The following is a 19,500-nucleotide window of genomic DNA, read 5'->3' on the forward strand; positions in this document are numbered from 1 at the left end:
TTATTGGAGTTTATTTACTTATTTTTCTTAAATGGTATTTGAGATTAGGAAAAATAGAATCTGTCTTTTGGTTTTTCTCAATAGTATTAATGTAATTTCAAATGTTAGCTCATTTTTGTTAATGGTGGCTTTTTGTTTGTTTGTTTTGTTTTAAGGTTTTTGGATTCAAAGCATAAAAACCATTACAAGATATACAATCTGTAAGTATGTTTTCTTATTTGTATGCTTGCAAATATCTTCTAAAATAACTATTGAGTGAAAGTTATTTCCTTGTTAGAATGAGGTAGAGCTAAAGATATATTTTAACAGAATTGTATTCCTAAAACAATTAGTTCAAGAAGTCTGGTTGAGAGCATTGTTAGGACATTTAGAAAGTGTAATGATGAGGTAAAACAATATTGGCACAGATTCATGTTGCTTGATCTGCTTAAATGACTTGGCATCTAGCCCATCTTTGAGCCCATAACCATGTGGTAACTTGAAGTGTAATTTATAGCAGAGCTTTTGTTAAAGGATTAATGACATCTTCCATGGAGATATGCTGCAGAGTGAATATAATTTTGTTTATTCTGTGTCTCTAGATCAGTTGGTTGAAACAGCTATTAGGGTGTTCTCTAACTATGTATGACATAAATAAGTTACCTAAAATTGTTGAATTGGGTGGTTTCTCTTGTCTGGGGTGGGGCATGGTTGTAAGGATTGCCCACTTGATACAGCCAGCTGACCTTATCTTTAACCTTTTGTTTTTTCTTTTGACTTTGTGAGTAGAGATGTGAAAAGGAAAAAAAGAACAAAAGAAAAAATGGGAAGAAAATATTTTACCATTTTTGTCATTGAAGACTAGTTTTCCTTCCCCAAATATTGACCATTTTCTAATTTTTAAAAAATGGCATATAAAATGTGTTATTTTTCTACCTGGACTTTATGTTTCCTGTTAATATCTATAAATTATGCAGTAGGAAAATTTTTGATCTAAAGTTATGTGTACTAATTCACTGTTATAATTTCTGTAGAGTTTATTTATCAAATATAAGAACAAGGTTTTTTTTTTTTGCCCTCAGTGGGCATTTAAATCTTCACTAAAAAGTATGAAAGATTAAAGGTTCTCTGTGCTTTGTTGACTTGTGGGATGTTGCTTTTTTATCTTTAATTTAGTGATCTTTCTATTCTGATAAGACCTCAGAATGAAGTAGACACCAATATTGTTTCTCTTAGTGGGTTTTCACTAATTTCCTCAGATTCACAAATGAACAAACATTTATTGAGTGCTCGCCACATGTTAGACATTATAAAACGTATTGGCAGTACAGAGGTGAATAAGATGCAGTTCCAGTCCTCAGGTAACTTACAAAGGTAGATGAAGTATTATAGAAAATAGCTGTGTAGAAAACAGTAGAAATAGTAACTGTACCCCATAGGGAAGGTTTCATAAAGAAAGACACGTTTGAGTTGAGGTGAAAAGAATCAACAGAGGTTAACCTGGCCTAGGAGGAGGGGAAATGGCATCGCAGGCAGAAAGAATGTCACATAAGAAGCTTGTTGGTGTTTAGAATACTAGTGTTTAGAATACGGCAGATAAGCCATTATGGTCAGATTATGGTGTGTGGTGTGTGGAGGCTTTGGTGGTAATGGGTAAAAAAATAAAAGAAAGTAAAAGGTGCTATAGTTGTTTAAAACAAGTTTAGGTGGGCCCCAGCTTACAAATGACCTATGCATATATCTTCCTCTTTTCCTGATTAACCTCTCTTACAACACCTCTTATTGCTGATGCCATAGTGTTTCTGTAGAGGAAAATAAAAACCACAAAGCTTTGTACTTTTCGAACAACTGGATTCAGAAGTTAGTAAAAACAACAACAGGATAAGAACTGCCAAAGCTGGAATCCATTAAATGAGTCACTCAGGCTTAGACTCTCAGGTTTGGGCATTTAGAGAGTCTCGAAAGGAGGTTAGAAAGATACTAAAGACAAATTCTGTCTTTTTCCAAATTTTATATGAGTTTAATATTATATCCAAAGAAAGGAAAGGAAATTCTTTTCATTCTTGTGTGCAGTGGCTTCCTGCTTCCAGAATTTAGAATTTAGGCTTGTACTATCAGTATTGTGGATCACTTACATTATTATGGTTAAAGTTGGCTTTGGGAGTTAGCCTGGGAACTTGACTGCCTGTTTGTTTTTGTATTTCCAAACACTGGACTCCCGAGTTAATAACTATCTCGTTATTAGTTGAGAGGAGTTTTGGTGCGTATATTTTAACTCCCCTTCTCCACTCCATTTAATGGAATCATAGACTTTCAGAACTGGAAAGTACCTGAAAGAGATCATTTAGTCCAACCTTCTCATTTTACAGATGGGGAATCTGAGGCCTAGAGAAGTTAAGTGAGTTGAACAAGGTCACACAGGTACATACGGTAGCAGACCATCCACTGTTTATGCCAATATTCCCCTTCTGGTTTTGTTTGTTTGTTTGTTTGTTTTAACCTCCCCAAATTTTACTTACTTCAGAAGTTTCTAGAACTACCAAGTTGTAGCATGTTTTGATTTCTGATGTCACTTTTCAATCTTCTTCACCTTCTTTCTACCCCTGCTTATGTTTCTGGCTCTGGGTAAGTGAGTCTGACCAGCAGCAGATGTTTCTATTTTATTTCTTTTATTTTTAGGTTATTAATTACATGTGATGTATGTCTTTGCAAACATATATAAATTGAAAAATCTTAAAATATTTGCACTAGACATACTGTATTTAATAATATATTAAACTTTTTCTGGCATTTATGACATACGTGGATGAAGAAGAGTTCTTAATGTGGACTTTCTAATAATTGACTGTATCTATTTATATTTGTGTTTTATCAGGGATCCAATAAGTTATTTAAAGAAAGGGCAAAATTAGCCTTATATCATTAACCAAATTCAAGTATACTGATACTCAGTAAATTAGTCAAGTTTTGTTTTGTGCAAGTGTGTGTATTTTATTTTTGTATGTTCCTGTGTGTAATCTGTACTATGGTGGGGGTAAGGGAAGGAGGGGGGTTATAGGGAATAAAGGCGTAATAATAGTTCTTGCCTTTGAGGAACTTAAATGTTCACTGGATGTTAATTTTTAAAGAGTTTACTGTATTTCATTTTATCTTCTATTTGACATACAACTCTCCATCATTTTGTGGTAAACCTTTAGCTATTGTGAATTTTTATCTATTAAGTTTTCTTTTGTAAGATAGGGATAGCTTCATTGAAGAGAGTAAAGAAGAGACCTACATGCCTAGCTGATTCTATGGCAAGTCTCACTTCTCTGGAAGCTTTTCCTATTAATCTTACCCTTTCTTCACTTTCTGTCTACTGCTTCATAAAAGCTCTCTCTTCCAATGTCTCTTCATAGCCAATATGAGGTAACGATAAAAAAATAGTATCTGTTAAGTTGAGTTTTACTTCTAAGGAAGTATAAGTGGTTAGATCTACCTAACACTTGTTTTAGATCAATTTTGGTTTGTTGAGAGACTTGTTTTATCACTAAAATACTGTAAAAAAATTTACAGGAAACTGTGTGCGCGCGCACACATGCACACACTCAGATATCAGAGAAGGTTTTAAGAAGAGAGTCTTCATTCCTACCCTATCAACTCCTCCCCAGATTATTTCCATCACTACTAGTCTCAGTATATGTTCTCACATACTCCCTATACGTAACTGTAGAGATTTTTATAACTTTTTCATGTTTTTCATTATTACTGTTTGTTGGTTCTATCTTCTGTGGCAAATATTGTTCTTGTAGGAAGGCTGACTGTGACTAAATTTGTTATTGCTTTTGGTTTTAAAACTGTTTTCTATTTTTTATTGTAAGTGGAAGTATGGAGCAGTAGTGGAAAAAGTTTGACTTGTAGTCAGAGGTACTGGGCTTGAGTCCTAGTTCTTTCATTTACGTATTGTGGTTTGGGCCAAGTTTTTTAACACTCTCTTAAATCTTAACTTTCTCATATACAAAAGGGAGATATAGTAACTATTATCATATGGTTGTGAGGATGAATCAAAAAAACATGGAAACTTCTTTGTAAGGTGTGCGCATCTGGTAGACATTTAGTAGCTCATTATTTCCACTTTCCCTTCATTTCTTCCTCTTAACAGTAGTATTTGAGAATCAGTTTATGAAGGTAGTCTTAAGGAGTGTTTGTCAAACCAAACATTTTGAGCTCCTGAGAAAGCGTGGGAATTTTAGAGAACTGAAGCTGCATGAAACTCAAAATGTTTATTTTTTGTTGTGCTGTCATGAGACCAGCTTCTTAGAATTGTGTCCTACCCTATACCTCCCCCTCACCTCCTAAGCCCTATCTTTACATGATTCTTTATAAAATATTCCATTATGGATTCGTCACTGTTGACCATGTCTCTTTTTTAATCTGTACCACAGAAAGTGTAAAATGTACTATTTTCTTGGTCAGTCCTCTTGTTCCTACCTGTCATGTTTTTTTATATGAGTAAGTATGAAATTATTTAGCAAGGTTGCATGTACGTGCATAGGTCATTACTAAATAAATTTTCTTTCTAGCAAAACTCGGTATACTAAATTATAATGTACTAAAGCTTAGAAAAGCTTTGTTTTGAGTGATAATATGCGAGTTGATTTATTTCAGGTTTGACCAATTAGAAACTAGTGGATTGCAGTTTGTTTATAATTAGTTCAACTTTCATGTGGATTTGGGTTTGAAAACTGTTTAAGGTAGAGGAACTATACAGATAATTTCAGGATTTCTAGATGTAAAATACAAGTTCACAGTCGATTATTTGAAACTCTTGGGGTCAGTTGTGTTTCAGTATTCAGAATTTTTCAGTGTTCAGAAAGGTAACACGGAAGCATATAGTTTGCATTACATAACACCCCAGTGAGGTTTGGAACAGTACCTAAAATGAAATGTTTGACTCTTCACTCTAAGGACTGCATACAATCTCATAAACTCAGATCAGGTTCTGCTGCAATTGAGTTTGCCATAAATTTAAGAGATAATTTTAGATGTTTCAGACTTTTGGGATTTTGGAATTATGGATTAAGGGATAGTGGACCTTTACTTGTTTTAAAATGCTAAGTTTTTAATTTAAATAATGTTTTAAAAATCTGGGTTATTTAGTGGTTGGAGTTACCGGGATGCTGCTGACCACAAACTAATGTATAGGATCCCTTTTTGAGCCTATTAATGTTTATAAATATGGCCTGTTAATCATGAGTAAGCCAGTGCATGATAATAAACATGTCACTACTATTGGGAAATTTTAGCATGCTCTAAGTAATGCTAAGTCAACATTTTACTATTCTGTATTAATGTTACTTACTACTCTTTCGTTACTCTTCAACTTTAATTAAAACTTGTAATCTGAGAGAGTATCAAAAAAGGTGACCTTTGACTTATCTAAAGAGAGAAAGGTCTGGTTTAAAAAATTTATGTGTTGTCTTAGTAGATTAGCATCATTCAGTTTCTTTCTTTACTTTTCCTCTCCCCTTATTAATGTTACTATTTTTAACATACTTCTTTTTAAATAATAGTTTTGAGAACTGTGTATGCTTAATTGTGAGGTAAAGATAATATTGAAACTAGTCAGTTGTTTATACATACTTGTGAAATCAAAAATAAATTCCATTAGCATGCAAAATTTCCATAAAGGAAATTTGAAGGTATATATGCAGCTGAATTTGCAATGTTGTATATTAGTGGCATCACAAGTTTTGTAAGCAAATGTATAAGCTCTAATTGCATACGCTTAACATTTTTAAGCCTCAATTTCCTTAATTGTAAAATGGAGATAATAATAGTACCTACTCCATAGGATTATTAGGATTAAAAGCAATAGTTAATATAAAACACTTAGCATAGTGCCTGGTACATTATAAAGGTTCAGAAAATGTTTGTTAATATTATACTTTTTTTCTCAAGTGCAAAAGATAACTTGATTTCACATTTAAACTTTTCTTTTAGATGTGCTGAAAGACATTATGATACCGCCAAATTTAACTGCAGAGGTAGGTATAAATATACTGTATTATGTTATATAACTGAAAACCAGTAGACTAAATCTTAGTGTTACAGCAATAATGAATATCTTAAGTGAGGTAAATATTTATATTAAAGATAATTTAGAAAATTTGAAAAATAAATTTAATTTTGCTGTTGTGTTTTAGAAAACAAGGATCATGTAAACCTGCCAGTAGTATTAGGAAGATTAAGTTGCAGAATAGGCTAAGAATTAGGAGAAATTCCTAAACTAACAATAGAATAAGGAGGACGTTATATCTACTATTTGAGGCATTTGGTGTAATAGTAAGAGATTGCAGGGAGAAAGCATAACGACTTAACTCTATCGAGGAGCATGACCTAAAAGGTGAAAAAGGGTATAACAAATGTGGATACAAGGAGCCTAATAGATGAGAGCAGGGAACTGCTTTAAATGCGTTCTTTTCCAGGTATAGTAAATTCTGTCTCAGAGCCCACAAAACTTTCATTTGTGTTTGTGGAACCCCTTGAGCCATGAGAGAACTGGAGAGTTGTAGGGAGCTTGGCAGATGCTGCCATTATAGAGAAAAAGAACAAGTGAGTGCCACGAGCTCCAGATTGATGTATGTACCGTTGATCCCTCCTGAAAATCTAGAAGGGGGTTTCAAACAGTTGGTTTGAGAATTCAGAAGCACTAATAGCTGAGAGCCACTGTAGATTCACTAAGAATGTTTCTTTTTTGGTGAATTTAGGCTTCTGCTTACTAGGCAAAGCGTGTTTTAGTTGAGGTTTGTCTAGCTTTAAGTAGATGTTTAACAGGTTTTCCGGGATGTTTTTTCATGCCACTGGGGAAATGAAGATGGGATATAGTACAGTCGGGTATATGACTAAGTGAAAGCTGTCCGTATGACTCCCTGTGATGATCGTCATTGTCTACCAGAAGAGCTTTCCTGTCATAAGTAGTTTTTTTCAGTTTCTTTTGTAAATGGCTTTAAAGTCACCTTTGCAAGACCATTTTTAAATAACACACTTAACATTTTTATTATATGAAGTGTTAAATGTAGTCCTTTCCATTGTTGATTTATTAGTAATCTATACTTTCTTTGGAATATATGTTTTGTTATGATGCAATATTATAAGTATTATTACTCCTTTTGTTAGAAGATGCGTTGAGATCCATGACAAGAGGCCCGTGTGACATTTCATTTTGAGTTCACCTCCTTCATAAAGTGGGGAAAATAATACTTGGCCTCCCTGTCTAATGGATGAGTTTGAGAATTAACGAGACTATTTTCTATTCAAAAATTAGAAAATTATCAGAAAATAAATTATTTTTCTCTGGAATTCAGTTTTTCTTTTTAAATACCTGTTAATATATGCAACATTCCTAAAGTTAACCTACTTTTAATAAACAATTCAGGAGAGATTTTTTTCTTATTCTGAGGTTATTTTTTTACCACAGTTGCACAGTATCCTTTTGAAGATCATAATCCACCACAGCTAGAACTTATCAAACCCTTTTGTGAAGATCTTGACCAATGGCTAAGTGAAGATGACAATCATGTTGCAGCAATTCACTGTAAAGCTGGAAAGGGACGAACTGGTGTAATGATTTGTGCATATTTGTTACATCGGGGCAAATTTTTAAAGGCACAAGAGGCCCTAGATTTCTATGGGGAAGTAAGGACCAGAGATAAAAAGGTAAGTTATATTTGATATTATTTATTGGAAAACAGATTTTCTAAAAAGATAGTTGGTAACCCTTATTTCTTTCTTCTAAACATTTAAATCAGTTACTACCTTAACTTTAATATGAGCACATGACTGATTCACTCAATTTTTATGTTCATGCTAGCATTTTCATATCATGCTAGCAAATCTTACTTATTAATTGTATTGCGTATTTGGTCTCATAAAATCCTTACAAAACATTTTAAAAAAACAGCACTATGATCAAAAGTAAGCTTATTATTTCTGAGGCTTGCTTGAGAATAAAGTGTCTTTGGCTAATAATGTGGATGCCATGACCTAGTAAAGTGTGATCTTTACTTTTGTAATACATAAAGATTATTCTTTGATATGAATATTCTTACATGTAGTTATAATTAAGAGTAGTCGGAGGTTCTTCCCTTATTCAGAAAACTAAGGACAATGTTGAAAATCAGTGACAAATTTAATTTGTGTAGTACATTCGAAAACAAAAAGTGGATGTTTGGGAGAACTTTTACAGTGATTTTTAAAGGATTCATTTCTTTGGATGGTAAGTATGACAAAACATGTTTATATTTCTTTTTAATTTTTTTAATTTTTTATTTTTTTGTGTGAGGAAGATCGGCCCTGAGCTAATGTCTTCCAATCCTCCTCTTTTTTGCTGAGGAAGACTGGCCCTGGGCTAACATCCATGCCCAACTTCCTCCACTTTATATGGGACCCCACCACAGCATGGCTTGACAAGCGGTGCGTCAGTGCGCGCCCGGGATCTGAACCTGTGAACCCTGGGCCACCGCAGCAGAGCATGCACACTTAACCTCTTATGCCACTGGGCCGGCCCCTATATTAATTATAAAGAGATTCTGTGCATTTTTCTGTCTCCAAGAAGTAAAAACCTCATTTAGAGAGCTCTACTGAGGGAGACATCACAACTTTATGTGAAAAATTTATTCTAGTTTTAATAATTTTTACAATCAGGCAGGTTCTCTTCCAGTTTAAGCTAATTTCTTTTTAATTTAACTTCAAAACAGAAACGTAACTGATCACATCCATCATTTTGAACTAGGTAGTTGCAGTGATTCCTGGTTCCTTTACTCCTTCCTTATTTCTTGTTTTATTTGTCTTTTTACTTTTGAGTTATATCTAAGGATGCCAAAGTACTGTTCATTGGTGATAGTTCACAAAATGGAATCTTATATTATTGCATGATTTTGGTGAATGTTGATTATGATAGATTGCCTTACATTTCTGTATACTGTTTGCACCCTGGGATGATTCACTGGAGTGATTCCAGAGTGGAGGACATGAGATGTTTACTTTGGTTCATCCTTTCATCATCTAGAGGGAAACAATTGCTTTTACTTATTAAAAATATAGAAAGTAAATTGTTTTAAGTGAATAAATGCAGGACAGCACAGGGTAAAGAGACTGAGTGGAGAAATAGGTCAAATTAAAATACAGTCACAGAAACAGTGGTAGAAATTTAAAACAGGGGTTGATGAGCAGCAGACATTTTGTAGTGGAGAAGAAATCAGGTAAAAAGCATTTAAAATAAAAATGAAAAGTTGTATAATGTGGAGCCAGAACACTAGATTTAAGCTAGGGGCTCTTAAATTGTTTATGATATATACCTTTTTTTTTTTTTTTTCCTGAGGACGATCAGCCCTGAGCTAACATCCCTGCCAATCCTCCTCTTTTTGCTGAGGAAGACTGGCCCTGGGCTAACATCCGTGCCCATCTTCCTCCACTTTATGTGGGACGCCGCCATAGCATGGCCTGTCAAGCAGTGCACTGGTGCACGCCCGGGATCCGAACCCAAGTCGCCAGCAGCGGAGCGTGCGCACTTAACCACTACGCCATGGGGCCGGCCCCTGATGATATATACCTTTTAAAAATATGATGAAAGCTATAAATATTCTCCCACAAAAAATGTGCATGGTATAGATGAACATAAAATTTTGCTTATAGTTTTTAATTGCACTGAAAATTATTTTTTTTAACATAGAGGGTAAAGGAAACCTTCATAGGAATTATGTCTGATTTTTTTTCATGCAAAAATCAGTGGCCACTACTTGAGAGTGATGAATAAATCTAAGTGGTACAAATTAACCAAAATTAAGCTTTCGTTCTGTTCAATAGTAAATTGAGGCTGCTGTTATTTAGCTTTTAAATGATGCATTGTAACTATGCCATTGCTTTTGACTTGGCAACTTTTATGTCATCTTTGATATCCAGTCAATTTTGACTTTGTTTTTGGTGGAAACAAGTGCTAAAAACCCTATCTCACAAAAGAATGAAAGTGAATGGAATCTGTAGATTGTTTTGCCAGATGAAAGTAGGCTTGTGTCAAGAAATAAGAATTCTCTAAAACTCTTCAGATAAATTCATGTTGCATCATTTTCTTTGCCTTCTAGTTAGTGAGATCGTTGTTGGCGACATCCTGACATAATGCTGTTGTTAAGGAAGGAAAGGATTATGACTCCACATTTTAGTTTAAAGGTTGAAGAGTTAAACTGTATAAATGAGTTTGCATTTTATCCATTTAACAGCCATTAAAATTCTGGCTGTAGAATTTGTCTTCTGAAAGCCAGTGAACTTATATGTAGCAAAGAATTTCATAGTTGCTCCCACTTCTTGACAAAACCTCTTGAGAAGCCCTTGATTGAAAGCCTTGGCTTTCATGAATTTGGCAACTTTCACAACAGTAGATTTTTCATGACAAATCCTCTTGCACAGGCTATGATTCAAGGCTTGGCACTCATGAAGCAGTAGAATACTTGCACAACAATAGATAAGATTTCTCTCAGGATTGATGGTAGAGTCTTGCACCCCACTGCACACTGATGAACAAACCAATGAGTCACAATGACATGTAGAGCTTCTGTCTTTACCAAAGCAGCAAAACCAGATGTTTTGCCAGGCATTAAGGTGTACTATCTGTCTACAGAATACTGAGATTTCTTCAGGAGAAGTTTCTTTTGGCAAAGAAACCTCACCATTTTGAAAATGCTAATGTCCCCAGAAGTTTCCAAAAAGGACTCCAAAATAGGAATTATTCTTTGGTTGTGTCACCATGCATGTATTTGATGAAAACTAGTAGCTGGCTAAACTGAGAAGTCATATGCTGAAGGGAAGTGGTATTTCCAGTCCTTTCATGATCTGCTTCATAGTTTTAGAAAAAAATGTCAGTTTTTTTGGAATGGATAAAATTGTTTGATAGACTGTTTAACAGTCTTACTTTTCTGTTGCAAAGTACAAATATGTTTGACCATTTCTAAAATATTTGCCTTCACCATGTTCAACTGTGTGACTTTTTTGTTTGTTTGGCATTAGAGCCATCAGCTTCGTAGGGTGCTTTAATTAAGGGTTTTCAGGTGAGAGCAAGTAAAGGTTTTTATAATGGTCTAGCTTTTCTAACTAAGGTTCGCTCTCACATGTTCTCTTTTTCCCCTCTCATTCCCCCTTCTTATGCACACTCACCCACACATGTATGCATGCATACTCTGTCTGTTGTAGATGCTTTTCAGAATAGTTGGCTACGTGCTTCTGATAGTGAGAACTAGCCATACAAGAAGCACTTGGGATATTACATCCCATCGTGTTCAGAGAAAAAAGTAAAACTCGAGGATACTTAAACTTTATTATTCTTTATTTTCTCTATTTCCAGTTTAAATTAGATCCAAGAGAAGTCTCCATAATCAAAAAGTGAGGATATATTTCAGTTTATCAGTGGGAGGATATATTAGTCATCCCAATCTGTAATATTGTCAATTCTGTTTCTCTGTAGAGGTGAGGTGAGGAGAGGCGATTTGATGAAATGGCAAGCCCCATGAGATATTGTTGTCAAATAGAGGCCAGAGTGAAAAGTTAGCAAGAGAACTATTTATGAAAATAAAATGTAAAGACTCTAATGTCATGTGGTAGAATAAAGTAGTACCTACATCATCAGCAGAACTACTCTAGACACAGTTCAACCTCTTAAGAGGTTGGAATCTCCCCTGGGTGAAAGGTGATAGACTAATAGAAAATGGAGCTCTGTACATAAGGTTAAGCATGTACTCAGTAAAATTATGTTTCGCTGTTATGTGATATCAAGACTCAGAGTTAAGTAATGTAGCCAAAATTGATCACTTTTAGCTTCGTGGAGTCAAAATAAATCATTGAGATCTGCTGTGCTTTGCTTATGATTGATTAATACGCCTAGACCATTTTTTGGATGAATTATTCACATGGTCTAGAGGAGTATCCTAATGTGCTCCTAACTTTATCCCAGTGTATATATTAAAAATGTTGATGAAGCTGCATTTTAGTAAATGTTGCCCTGTGCATTTTAGGTTGAAACAGCATTAGAAATCTAGGTATAGTGGGTAAAAGTCGTAAGATTATAAAGTTTTCTTTGCAGGAGTTTTTCTTATTTTGTAGATGATAAAACTGAGGCCCAGAAAGATGAAATACTTTGATCAAGATTATTCAAACAGTTTATGACAGCATTCAGAGTAAAATTTGAGTCCCTTGACACACTGTTGAACTTCTTTCTACACTATCAAGTCCACAAATCCTGAAACTGCAAAAGAATTTTGAGACCGTTCAGAATTAATCTCTGTACAGCGTCAAGCTCTCCTGAAAGGTCATACACTGCTGATGAAATTGGCCTATTTTGACAAGACTCCTCAGTTTCTACCCTTCTTTACAGATGCTAGGGCATTTAATGACCTCTGACTTAAGTAGAATAAGGACAGATTGAGGTTGTTGGTCTTATAAATATAATGCCTCAGGCTCCCTTTAAATCCTTGAAATTTAATTGTCTTAAAACTTTCAAATATATCACGTTCACCTAATGGTTAGAGTGCTAGTGAAATAATATATTTTTAACGTTTAATGACTGTAACTAATTTCATCATAAGAAAACTTAGCTGTGCATGGTAAAGCTGTTGTTATGCAACTGTGGAATTCTTCCAAAGAAGTATCTTATAATAAATATAATTGATTATCCAAAGTAGTTTTATTGTGGAAACATCTGCTAATAGATTTATCCTCTTGCTAATATTTCCTTTTAGGTTGAGTCTATAGATTTGCATTTGTGTAATTGTGAACCACTAATACAAGAGATACATACATTTTATCAATTTTTCAATTTGTATGGGATTAATTTTATTAGAGGTCTTTAATGTTGTCTTGCTTGTATCTTTAATTTTACTTGTAGAGAAATATTAAAAAGCTAAAGGAAATTGTGTTCTGATGACATTGATGTAGGAACAGAATGTTTCTTCTTCTTCCTCCTCCTTTTCTCCCCCTCCTCCCCCTTCCCCTCCCCTGTTTTGAAGAAAGAGGATCCAGTTGTCATGTTTTGGTGAAGAATTTGTGGACTTTGCAGAGACTCTCCTCAAAATAATCTGGCACAGAGTCTTGACATTTCCTCAGCAGGCTTAGTGCAGAGTAGAAAGCAGAGTGGTGGGTGCCAGCTGATCATAAAATGTGCCATTGTGTTAGTAATACCCAAATAATACTTCAGATTTTGAATGTTGTGGAGAAGTCAAAGTAAACTGATACACCTCCTATGAAGAAATTTTTTTTTCTTAGAGTGGGGTAACTGCTTGAGGGAAGGAAGACTCCTTTTATCTTTTATTCAGTAATTTATAAGAAGAGAACTACGTTACACTTCCCTAAGGGTCAGTCCTTTGAATATTTGATCCTTTTGCTTTATGAGCATGTGGCAAACTCTTTTAAAACAAGCAATCAGGGGCCGGCCCCATGGCATAGTGGTTAAGTGCGCATGCTCCGCTACTGGCGGCCCGGGTTCGGATCCCGGGCGCGCACCGATGCACTGCTTCTCCGGCCATGTTGAGGCGGCGTCCCACATTACAGCAACTAGAAGGATGTGCAACTATAACATACAACTATCTACTGGGGCTTTGGGGGAAAAAAAGGAGGAGGATTGGCAATAGATGTTAGCTCAGAGCCGGTCTTCCTCAGCAAAAAGAGGAGGATTAGCATGGATGTTAGCTCAGGGCTGATCTACCTCACAAAAAAAAATAAATAAAATAAATAAAAGAAGCAATCAATGGTTTCTCCATCTCCAAGAAAGCATGGTGCAGGGCAGCTCCTAGGGTTGGTTCTCATCAAGTCCTATACCTCACACTGTCTGCATTTGCGCTTAGGTTTCAGAATTATAATTGATAACACAATATTTATTGTAAACTATGAATAAAGAGTTAAAACATCCTATGAATGCCAGTAAGTATGTATTGTGGAAAGAGTCCCAAAATTTCTGGATTTAAGAAGGCAAACTTCTATTATATGACAAGCTTACCCAGAATCTGCTACCCCTCTCTCTTTTCCTTGTCTCAGCGTCCTTCTAGAATGGTGGTAGGTAAAGTAAGCATTATTTTTCTTTGATTAAACTTGAGGGAAAAACTTTGAGCTTTTGATTTTCTTTTTTTGTTATTTTTAAAGCAATTATTAGAGATAAAAATCCTATATATTATGATCTCTGTACATGAGTTCATTAGATTTTTTTTTTTTTTTGCTGAGGAAGATTTGCTCTGAGCTAACATCTGCTGCCAGTTTTCCTCTATCTTGTATGTGGGTTGCTGTCACACCATGGCTGGCGAGTGCTGTAGGTCCGTGCCTGGAATCCAAACTTGCGAAGCCAAGCACACCAAACTTAACCATTACACCACAGGCCAGCCCATTAGCTTATTTTTCATGAAGACTTAAATCTTCTAGAAATAATAAATATTAACTTTATTCTAAGTGATTCCAAGAAGAGGAAATTTTCTAGTTTTTCTGAGGAATGAATTTTTATGCCCTAATCATATAATCAGGTAATTTTTTTTTTCTAGTCTATTTACTAAATTTCCCCATATGGTAACCTAATGAAATTTTCTTATTTTCTCTTCATTTAAAACAAAATAAGTTAGAATTATCCTCTTTTTCAGCTTTGAAAAAAACTAATATAACTTCCTCATTTTTTCTAACACATTAATTCTCCTGGGCTAAACTGTGTCCTTCTAATACGTGGTGTTTAAGCCTATTATCCAATCTATATATTCATAAAATGGTAAGATTTTTATACCTAAAAGAACCTTAGCAATTATTTAATTCAGACCTATTCTAATATGAATGATAAAACAGATTTGTAAAGATCAATCTGTCCTAGGTCATTTGATCTCTTTATGTAATAACTCAAAACCATATCTCCTAACCTCAAATCCATTATTCTTTCTACTGTACTATGTTCTCCTGTCCATATTATTTTGATCCCCAAAGTAGAAATAGAAACTTAAAAAAAGCACCTGTACTATAATGTATTAGAACTCTTTCAGTTTGAAGTCACAGAAACCCAACTCAAAATAGCTTAAACATAAGGAGATATTTATTGGCCTATATAACGCTAAAAGCTCTGGCCTGGATCTAGATGCTTAGCAAATGTGAGGAATCTCTTTCTCTCAACTCTCTCCTTTCCTCTGTATATTCTTTATTTTCAGGCAGGCTCTCTGTGATGGCAAAGTGTGACTCCTGGTAGCTCCAGGTTTACATTTTGTCTGCTTTAGCCACTGCAGTGGGAAGAGAGCTACAATTTGAGCAAAAATTCCTAGATTAAGTTCTGATTTACCTGGATTAGGGCATGTACCCATCACTACACCAAACATTCTGACCAGATGCTTGGAGCAAATATCTGAAGCTGAAGAATAACATCCCCCCAACCCCCAAACCACGGGAGAATGATAGCTTTCCAGAGGGGAGAGGGTGCTGCAAGAGAGAAAAATACTAGTTGTCTGCTTCATATTATTCTCAAGGATTCTGTGATTCTTGCACTACTATTTAATACATTACTTAAAATTAGTTTCATAGAACTGAAGCACTATAGTACTCTAAACTTTGGAGATTTTTCATAGATTGGAAAAATGAAGTCAAAGAGGTTGTGACTTCTTTTAGATCATGTAGTTGGTATGTGTGCTATTAGTAAAACCCAGGACAGAGGAGTAAAAAGTTTTAGAATTAGACTCACATTTAGGTTCAGATCCTGGTTTTGGACAGGATGATTATGTGCACTGGGACTGTTTTCTTATTCTTGAAATAGAGGTATTAGTATCTATCTTGTAAAGTTGTTTTAGTGTTAGGGATATATGTAAAATATCTGGCACATAGCTTAATATACTGACTACTGTTATATATTGTCATTTAGTAATAGCTATTTCTAAGAGCCATATTTCTGACTTCCTTGAATTACTTTCCTGTAATAATCTTATTGTCATCATTCTGAAATGTACATTTCCAAGCTTCAAGCAAACATTATTATGTTAAAACATCCACATTATTTCTGAGTTTAAAAATGCCAGTGAAAAGTTTACTGAAGTAGAAAATTACTGTTTTAACTGAGGAATCTAGATTGTGAATTCATCTTAGAGAAGATAATCTGAGAGTACTGATGCACAGAATATAACAAAACATTGCGTATCTTGTGTTGTGGTATCTAGGTGGTATTCTGGTCTGGTAGTATGGCAGTATTCTAGGTTTGAAAGATGCGGACAACTTGTACTTTAAGTCTCTTTTTGAAGAGATTAATCATATACAAAGAGTTACATAAAACAACTCACATTAAAAAAAAGGGTTCATGAAAGATACATCAGGCAAATGTACATTTGAAAAGCAGATGACAGGATATCAGTAGCAAAGTACATTTATAGCAAAATACATAAAACTGGATCGAGAATGTTATACATTAACACAGGGTACACTCTACAATGAAGACTTAGCAGTTATGAACTCTTACTTGCTAACATAACATCAAAATATGTTAAGCAAAGTTGGAAGAAATGAAAAAATTGATAGAAAAACAATGATAGGAATATTTAATATGCTTTAAGATCAAGAAGGTACAAAATAAGAAGATATTTAGATGGCTTGAATAATATAATAAAAAATAGCTCATAAGATGTATTTCCTTTTTTTGTTGTTATTTTTATTTTTTTTGGTCATTCACAAAGCAGTTACCAAGATTAATAATTTGTTAGGCCAACCACAAAGAAAATCTCACCTCCAAGTAGAAATATATAAACCCCATTCCTTGCTTATAATTCAATAGACCTAGAGATTAAAAAAAATAAAAAAGTTTAGTCAAACAAAAGCAACCATTTGGAAATTTAAAATCACTTACATAAATAATTTTGGGTCAATGAGGAAGTACAGATTCATATTAGAGATTATTAAGATAATAACAATTAGGAGAGAGGGATTAATAAAGGTGAAAATATAAATTTGTGAATTAGCAAACAGTAAACCATATGAACTAATAAATCCAAACATTGATTGTATTAAAATGCCAATAAAATCAATACATCTCTTTTAAAGCCAATCAAAGGAAAAAGAAGAGAGAGAAAACAAAAATTAGATGTTAAGTTTGAGAAAGGAGATAAAACTACGGTATGGAAGGGACATTAAAAATTATATTCAGGCTTATGCTAATGAATTTGAAAATTTCAATGGGAAACAGGCAATTTTCAATGAACATGTTATCATAAATGCTTCAAGATGAAATACAAAATCTGAATAGACCATCCAAGAATAAAAATGTGAAGGAGCCCTCAAGAAGTACCTGGTCTGAATTGCATTTCAGGTAACTGCCATTCAAACCTTAAAGCATCAAAGAATTATGTTATCTAAATTGGTCCAGGTGTTAGAAAATCTATAAAACTTCCCAGATGACTGCTTGCATAGTCCTTTTACCTTAATCTGATAAAGATAGCATATTTTAAAAACCAATAAGTGTAATATAGGGGAAATTAAATACTTCAGTTTGGCCCGGAGTAAGAGTACATGCAAGGGAGTTGTGAGAGGTAAGAGTGGGGAAGAGGGGCCGGCCCCGTGGCTTAGTGGTTGAGTGAGTGCGCTCCACTGCTGGCAACCCGGGTTCGGATCCCGGGCTCGCACCGACGTGCTGCTTCTCTGGCCATGCTGAGGCCGCATCTCACATACAGCAACTAGAAGGATGTGCAGCTATGACACACAACTATCTACTGGGGCTTTGGGGGGGGAAATAAATAAATAAAATCTTTAAAAAAAAAAAAAGAGTGGGGAAGAGATTGGGCTGTATTTTTATGTTGTTATGCAATTATAGTGTGTGATAAATTTGTTTTTATTTGGATAGACACTGGGAAACCATTTAACATTTTGAATTAATTGGTAATGTGATTAATCTTATACTTTTGTAAAATTAGTCCAAAAGTGGTATAAAAAAGAGATTGGAGGGGGCCGGCCCCGTGGCATAGTGGTTAAGTTCACACACTCTGCTTTGGTGGCCCAGGGTTCACAGGTTCGGATCTTGGGTGCAGACCTACACACCGCTTATCAAGCCATGCTGTGGTAGGCATCCCACATATAAAATAGAGGAAGATGGGCACACATGTTAGCTCAGGGCCAATCTTCCTCAGGAAAAAGAGGAGGATTGGCAACAGAGGTTAGCTCAGGGCTCATCTTCCTCACAAAGAAAATAATAATAGATTGGAGAACAGATAAATCAAAGGCTGATAATCAGTTGGCTGTTGCAGAATTGCAAGAGGTGACTGAACTGGAATGGCCACAGAAAACCAGAACGGGTATTTTGAAAGGTATTTCAGAGTCAAAATCTGGATTTTTGGCATCTGAATAGATATGTAGGAATCAAATATGAGTATTCTAAATGAATTTAACCTCTGGTTTGTCTTCCATTTTGTGTGTAATGTGTGTGTACTGTGTGTGTGTGCAGGCACACATGTGTTTATGTATGTATATGCCAGATAGTTGATATGCTGACTGATATACCGATCTCCACCTCCACTCTGCTGCCTGGACCTTTGCTGTAATGCTAGGGTTCCCACATGTCTCTTTTTTATAACCCTATGTATATCATTGCTGTCTCTCAGATTGTTTCCTTTACTATAGCAGGAAGAAGGTGGCAGGATAGGATAGTGGTTGAGTATAAACTCTGTAGTTGGAGTGCTAGGGTGAAGTCCAGTTTCACTACTTATAAGATGTATGACCTTACCTCATCAATAAAATGATATTACTAATAATACCCACTTTATGAGTATTAAATTATATATTTATGAAAGCATTTAGAACAATGCAAAAAAGATGGTAAGGGCTCAATAGCAGCAGTAGCAGTAGTATTAGAAGAGGTTTTGGGCTCAGGTGCTAGAGAAAATAGTGAATATCATTGACAGAAATAATAGAGGTTGGTCTATGCAAGAATACGAAAGCTTCAATTTTTGGATATGTTGTGTTTTAAGTGCTTCTGAGATTTCCAGCTAGAAATATCCGGCCAATTGTTGGAAATTCTGGACTGGGAGTTGGGAATAAAGTCATATTGAGAGACACAGGTTTTGGAGTTGATATATAAGATTGATAATTAAAATACTGCAATAGATAAGATTGACATAAAGAGGGGATAGCTAGGATCAAATTTTTCAGATGTGCCTACATTTAGTTACAAGAAGAGAAGAGACAGCCAGTAAGGATAGGAGAAAATCCTAGAGAGTATGTCCTATGACAGAAGCAGGGAATTTTCAAAATGGCAGCAAAAAAGTGAGCCAGGATGGGACTAGGAAAATAGTAGAAACTGACCATGAGTGACCATTAAGAACTAATTATCATTAAGAAATCAACCTCATAATAACAGATTTTTATGGGTTAAGGAGTAGAGGGTTCTCTTTGAGAGTTTATGTAGAGAGGGAGGATGATAGCTTGAGAGAGAGACATGATCTGGAGATAGTGTGGGTTTTTGGTCTTTGAATTGTTTGCTTGTTTTGGAAAAAGGATAAGCACTACCTGAGC

General features: G+C 34.9%; 1 protein-coding gene across 1 annotated transcript in view; it reads left to right on the forward strand.

Moving 5' to 3' along the window:
- The window catches only part of PTEN (phosphatase and tensin homolog), a gene marked incomplete at its 5' end in the record, with an annotated part of 91,173 nt that overhangs the window by 49,753 nt on the left and 21,920 nt on the right, over positions 1–19,500 (forward strand). Inside the window, 3 exons of the mRNA XM_058544375.1 lie at positions 156–200; positions 5,962–6,005; positions 7,439–7,677. Of these exons, the coding sequence (XP_058400358.1) occupies positions 156–200; positions 5,962–6,005; positions 7,439–7,677 (328 nt within the window). The remainder of the gene's footprint in view (positions 1–155; positions 201–5,961; positions 6,006–7,438; positions 7,678–19,500) is intronic.

The sequence above is a fragment of the Diceros bicornis genome, chromosome 6 (assembly GCF_020826845.1).
Source record: "Diceros bicornis minor isolate mBicDic1 chromosome 6, mDicBic1.mat.cur, whole genome shotgun sequence".
Lineage (NCBI taxonomy): Eukaryota > Metazoa > Chordata > Mammalia > Perissodactyla > Rhinocerotidae > Diceros > Diceros bicornis.